We start from the raw sequence: 6,765 nt of genomic DNA on the forward strand, positions 1-6,765 counted from the left end.
GGAGTGACAGCGGGTCTTTTAGCACACTAAAACGGCGTAAAATGACCTCCAGCAGCCCAGGGAGGAAAAAAATAGCAGGCGCTTTCCGGAGGATTTTAGTGCTGAAATCCGGCTGAATCTGTCTTTTAAGGCAGTGAAACGGCGTAAAATGACCGGCATCACAGCGTCAAAACACCCGCAGCAGAGTGCTCCAAGTCAGGGTAAACTCTGGGAGTGACAGCGGGTCTTTTAGCACACTAAAACGGCGTAAAATGAACCGAAACAACCATGCTGCTCCATCCGCCTAAAAAATGACCGCGACCGCCAGCTGAAAACGTCCGTAAAAGAGAGCATGAAGTGGCTAAACAGTGGTGCCATCAGCCTGTCTCTCCATGCTGCTGAATCCGCGTGAAAATGACCGCGACCGCGGGCTGAAAACGGAAGGATAGCATAGCTAGAGGAGGTTGAGCCGTCCGGGAGCTAGAGGAGCCGTCCCGGTAGAATCCCGGTGACCGGGAAATAGGTTCCGGCGATCACCGCGGATTGCATGCCGGGTAGTTTTTATTTTATTTTATTTTTTAAATTCAATAACTTTCTTGAGACATTTGTTCATACATATAAACGAAAGATCATTATCTTTATTTAATGTTTTATTATCTTTATTTAATGTTTCGCGTTTGTCACAGTCGCGGTGCAGTGACGTCACGTCATGATGTTTTCACGGATGTTTATCTGGACGGCTCATCCTCCTGTATACCGGTGTGCCGGATTACCGGTGTTTTTCACGGTACCGGTACCGGTGGACAGGCGCTGCATCCGGCTGAATCCTTTATTTAGTAGGCTCAGAGGACCTCCTCTAGCTAGCATAGCTAGAGGAGGTTGAGCCGTCTGGGAGCTAGAGGAGGCGTCCCGGTAGAATCCCGGTGACCGGGAAATAGGTTCCGGCGATCACCGCGCATTGCATGCCGGGTAGATTTTATTTATTTATTTATTTTTTAATTTTAATTTTTAATTTTTTTTTTTTAATTTTAATTTTTTTTTTTAATTCAATAACTTTATTGAGACATTTGTTCATACATATAAAACACAATATATTTATATATATATATATATATTATTTAATGTTTAGGGTATGTTGTTTCATTGCTAATGGATCTCTGCCACTGCGCCTTAAATCACACTACACACAGCCAGACATAGTACTACTAGGAGGCAGGGGTCCTATGATAAAATATATTATTCTGTTGCTTTCTATTTAGTTTTCCATTTTCCTCCCATCCTTCTCTTTCAGGGATTTGGGGTTTCCGCAAAACAGCAGTATTTAGGTTGCTGCTCTCACTCATGCTACCTCTCTTCTCTCTTGACACTTAGTCAGCTTAGTGGGGGCTGCAATAATCCATGACGTTGAACAAATATGGAAGCAAATTAGGGTCATCAATATTTTCAGAAATAATGTTAAAAGTCTGCAATTATATATGACATTTTGTTTGGATATGAAAAAGATGCATGCATGCATCTGATTGTGTGGAATTCTTGAAATAAATGTACACAGATAATTTGCATTTTTTTATTATTTTTTGTAGCTGTAGAAATATTTTGTGAACGTGCAATTAAAATTTGTGCAGGAATATTCTTAACAGTGAGATTTAACAGAGTCTGAGAGAAGACACGCAAATTTCCTGACTGTGTATGCGACACCGAAGTATCAAACTACATGTTAAAAGCATTCATTTTAACCATTATTTTTATGTTTATGTTAAATTTGACTTAAAATTTAATTTAGGAGGCCACCCAATCCACTCTGAGACTATCCAGGCACGTGGTAAATTGAGGGTTCAACCAGTGAGTGACCTATAGGGTCATGAGAGCAGTCTCTGGACGAAGTTTTTTTGTTCATTGTTGTTTTTATCACATTTCAGTTTTATCATCTTTCCATTGGCGGAAGGATGGTAGAGGCAGGCATCTCTGCAAAATCGAGTTCAATTCAACTACAACTCAATTTGTTGTGCAACCCTGTGTTGCATAATGACATAAATCATCCGTGAATTCTCAATTCTGAACTGGTTGGCATGAAATTTGGTTTGTTATAACCAGGAGAAATGAAGTGGTATACTGGTTACTGGGGCAAATCTAATGAGCTCTACGCAAAAACATAAACCTAACCTAACCGGTATCTGCATTTCTTTATCTATGCTGATTGGATAGTCAGTTTAGGCATAAAAGCAGGGTCAAATTCCAGCTTGTAAATCCTAGCTTGTAACTTAAGTGTTGCATGCATGGGTAGGAAATATTTGGTCGTACATCTACATCTACAAGACTTGAAACCTGCAAAAATTTGAATTACACATACCCAATTTTTTTAAACATACCCATATATAAACATTAAACATTTAAACATCATCTGTGCGCAAATCGTTTTCACATATAGACAGATTTTTGTAGAAATTCACACTTTCAGACACACGCACGCAACTTTATTTAACATGCACACAAAATATACAACTGCAGGCTGCGAAAATATTTGTATACATCATTTCACAAGCTCAAAATATTACAGTTTTTTACGATACAATAAACACTAAAATCTAAAGTTTTGCCCAATTATCAAAACCTTACACTCAAGGAGCAAAACTCGGCCCCAGATTTGCACCACTGTAAGCACAATGGGTCCGTTCACACTTTGTGCAAAACAATACACACAGTGATTTGAAACACTAACACACACGTCTATGCATTAGACACAGAAGTATATCAAGATGTCACTTCCTTGCAATTCTAAAGCACTGACTATCAAATTACCACACCCATGAGCCAGTTGATTGAACACTGCCATCAGGTGTGCAAACACAAGATTGCTTAATTGTAGACACACCAATCAGGTTTAAGCACAATAAAAATGCAGCAGGTGAGTTCACCAAACTTAACCAAAATGGAAGGAAGAGGAAGAGGAAGAGTGAGGATGAGAGGGGGAATCGGAGAAGGAGGAGAAGGAGGCAGAGGCCGTGCCAGAGGTAGAGGCCGAGGTAGAGGTAGAGGAAGAGGAAGAGGAAGAGGAAGACTTCAAGCAGGAGGAGGTGAAGCTCAAAGGAGAAGAGGTCCAACTTTAAGCAATGAAACTCTTGTCGCGCAACTCTTGTGGACCATGTTGTGAACCATGGATTGACGCTGACTGGGGAGGCTGGACTGAGAGTCCAGCCAAATCTCAGCAGATTCACCGTGGCATCTGTCATAAGGGCATTCAGACTGGAAAACAGGTACAAAAATTACCTGTTTACAGCTTATTTATTATGCACCCTGTGAGAAGGTGAAATCCTCCCCCTTCTCACTGTCCCGCATTAGAGGAATTATTATTATTATTATTATTATATTGTGTGCGTATATATTATATTGGGCTGGTGTAAAATTGGTCTTCCGTCCCGGTAGGGGGCAGTATGCTAAGGGAGCTTAGGATCAGAGTATCAGGGAATAGCCCAGGGGGGTGTTGATAGAAACGGCTGTTTTGTAAATATCTTTCGGTTCTGCACAGGGTGTGGGTATATATGTATTTGGTGATTGTTTATTTAGTATCATGTTTATTTAGTATTCACATAATGTACTTTCTGTTCAGTTATGTTGGATTGTTAGCTTTAGGTAAATAATGTTCCCCCAACTAATGGTCTGGCCCATACGGCCGTGATTGGTCCAATTGCCATTTCCCTATTTAAGGGCTTTCTCATTTGGTGTTTGGGGGCTGAAGGTGGTGCTGGCTTGACGTGAGGCCAGTACGAGAAACGTATGTTTTGGTTATGGTATGATATGCTATGTTATGTTATCTTAGTTTGGTGTGCGGACTGATGCAGTCATTTCCTTTTCATTTTGAACGTTGCTCTATTTGTTTGTGAATGTTTTGGAGAGATTAAAACTTCACTTTTCTTAGTCCTCAGTCCATTGCCCTCATTTTTTTGCCCACACTCGAAATTCCCAGTTGGCCGTATCCCAGATACGTGGGGGGACCACGCCGGTCCCTCACACACCCCATATCAGCACTTTTGATACCCCTTCCTGTGACATTTTACAGTAGGTTACATGTGTTTTGTTCTACATAGGATTGAGGGTCGAGTACAACGAGGAGGAAGGGCTCCCATTTTCACACCACTGCAGGAGAGGGAGATTGTGAATATGGTTTTGGCAAATAATGCCATCAGGCTTCGTGAAATCCAGGCCAAAATTATTGAAGACCAAATCATTTTTCAGAACGTGAATCAGGTCTCTCTGTCCACCATAGCTCGTATCCTGAAGGCACATCAGGTACAAATGAAACAGATGTACCGAGTGCCTTTTGAGAGGAACTCGGAGAGGGTCAAACAGCTGCGGCATGAGTATGTGGAGGTATGTATTGTTCACTTTAGCACTCTGATGTTGCATACTGCACACATAACCTTTTTTTACATGTAAATGTGCTGTACACTAAATCTATGCTGAACTACACAATCTTGTCTCACTGTATTTTAGAGAGTCTTACAAATGGATGCTGAGGCCATTCAGCATGAGTACATCTACATAGACGAGGCGGGGTTTAACCTCTCAAAGGTCAGAAGGAGGGGAAGAAATGTAATTGGCCAGAGGGCAATTATTAGTGTCCCGGGGCAACGTGGGGGTAACATCACCCTTTGCGCGGCAATCACCCAGAATGGGGTCCTCCACCGCCATGCCAACATGGGTCCGTATAAAACCCCTCACATCCTTGCATTTTTAGACAGATTATACAACCTCACAATCAATAACATACAGATCCAATACATTGTCACCTGGGACAATGTTTCATTCCACCGCTCTGCTCTGGTTCAGAACTGGTTTACACAGCACCCAAATTTCACAGTCCTTTTCCTGCCACCATATTCACCATTTCTTAACCCAATTGAAGAATTTTTCTCGGCATGGCGGTGGAAGGTTTACGATCTGCACCCCCTGGCTCGGGTAGCCCTCGTTCAGGCCATGGAGGAGGCCTGTGACCAGGTTGAGGCCACAGCCATACAGGGGTGGATAAGGCATGCACGGCGATTCTTTCCCCGCTGTCTGGCGAATGAGGATATCGCCTGTGATGTAGATGAGATTCTCTGGCCATATCCAGCTAGGAGAAGAGACCAACAATAGCAATTTATGTGCTGTGTTTTCTTTTTTTTGGGGGGGTTCTTTTTTTGTTCATGAATGAAAACTGGGAAATGTTTTTTTTGTTGGCTTGTTGCCTTGAGCATATGGAAAAAAATAAATAACATTGTCAACAGCATTAGTCTTGTGTCCTGTGTGGTTTCTACAGTAATGCATACAAGTGTGTTTAGTGTTCACTGTGTGTATTGTTTTGCAAAAAGTGTGCGCAGACATTGTGTTTACAGTTGTGCAAATCCGAGCAATGTTTTGCAAATTCACTGTGTCACCCATACTACTCTATGCACTTAGAAGCAGAATTAGCCGAAAGTGTTTAAGGTTTTCAACAGCAGAGTGTAACTGGTGCAAACAGAATTAAGTCATATGCAACGTGTGTGTTTCATATGGTAAAAGAATATGGTTTTGATAAGTTAGTGTATAGTTTTTACAAGAGTGGTTCATTTTGCAAAGGAGCTAAGGTGTTTTGCTAATTGGGTTTGTGATTGTGCTATTCGTGTGTTGGATTTTGCTAAACAAAACAAAACAATCAAAATTGTGTTTATTGTATTGTAAAAAACTGTAATGACCCTTGTTTGTCTACAAAGTCACCAAAAGTTTATACCTGACAAGGCAGCCATAATGTCCCAGCTTGTCATTGTGAATTATTCCCAAAAACTTAGGGAACCAGATCTAAATGAATGTTATTCTTTCAGTGAGCATCTCCAGTATGCATTTCTCTCAAGGAACACAATAATTTTATTGAAAAACTCAGCTCAGTGTGTTTTTTTTCTGATTGAACTCCCAATGCAACAGTGTAAGGGGGTGTGTCTTTTGAATGCTAATGTAATCAAGGAGGCCATGTCAACAATACAAACAACCTCAAGATGTTACATGAGAACAAATGCATGTTTTAATTTGCAAGGTGAAGGTGTAGTGCACTGCACTTAAGGAAGATTGCATAGGATACATTCTGTATTTGAACCAAGAAAATGTTGGCCAACCACATTTTTGAGCTGAGTTGAAAGTCTGAGCTGAAATCTGAGTTAAATTCAAGCAGCTTTTTAGGTCACAAGAATATCTTATCTTTAATCCATTTTTTTCTCATTGCAGTCATCACTACTCTTTCTGCAATTTGCCATCTGAAGTGTTAGCAAGCACATTAACAAGCTTGCAAATGAATGTGTAACACAGATGAGCAGTAGGCCATAAAGAGAGAGGTCCACCTCAGTTATATGCAAGTATTCCATTGTTGACTGTTTTAAATTAACTGTTGGCATTAGGAACAGAAATGAAAAGTAAATATTTAAACTTCTATGATCATTTTTCATTCACTAAATATAATCTTCATCTGCCATGTGAATCACAATGAGCACCAATCTGGGTCAGTTTTCTTGATCTCATGACATTTTTAGAACCTTTTTGCACATTTTCTTTCATCAACTCATGGCTCTCTCTGCATTAAGGATTTTTCGCATTCAATCAGATGTGCAAAGTTCCTGCTGCATGATGTTGACCCAGTCTGTGTGCTGCCTGTGAGGAGTGACTTTGGCTTTGTGCTCCTAGGCTCATGACTCCTCATGCTTCACTAGCCTTACTGCAGCGATTGCTAAAACCCCTCAGCTGGAAAAAGAGCTTTATTACAAGGGGGAGATAGTTACATTA

At 40.8% G+C, this 6,765-nt stretch overlaps 1 protein-coding gene across 1 annotated transcript; it reads left to right on the forward strand.

Moving 5' to 3' along the window:
- The first annotated feature begins 3,161 nt into the window (after positions 1 to 3,161).
- LOC129105853 (uncharacterized) lies at positions 3,162 to 5,112 on the forward strand. Its single transcript, XM_054617071.1, has 3 exons — positions 3,162 to 3,233; positions 4,065 to 4,347; positions 4,471 to 5,112. The coding sequence occupies exons 2-3, from the start codon at positions 4,138 to 4,140 to the stop codon at positions 5,110 to 5,112; spliced, it is 852 nt and encodes a 283-aa protein (XP_054473046.1). The 5' UTR covers positions 3,162 to 3,233; positions 4,065 to 4,137.
- The last annotated feature ends 1,653 nt before the right edge of the window (positions 5,113 to 6,765 follow it).

The sequence above is a fragment of the Anoplopoma fimbria genome, chromosome 2, assembly GCF_027596085.1.
Source record: "Anoplopoma fimbria isolate UVic2021 breed Golden Eagle Sablefish chromosome 2, Afim_UVic_2022, whole genome shotgun sequence".
Taxonomy (NCBI): Eukaryota; Metazoa; Chordata; class Actinopteri; order Perciformes; family Anoplopomatidae; genus Anoplopoma; species Anoplopoma fimbria.

What these genes read in the sequence shown, in the direction of transcription:
- LOC129105853 (XM_054617071.1), top strand. Translation starts at nt 4,138, where the DNA reads ATGGTTTTGGCAAATAATGCCATCAGGCTTCGTGAAATCCAGGCCAAA. An exon ending in TGCGGCATGAGTATGTGGAG is followed by an intron (nt 4,348 to 4,470) that starts GTATGTATTGTT and finishes ACTGTATTTTAG; the next exon opens with AGAGTCTTACAAATGGATGC.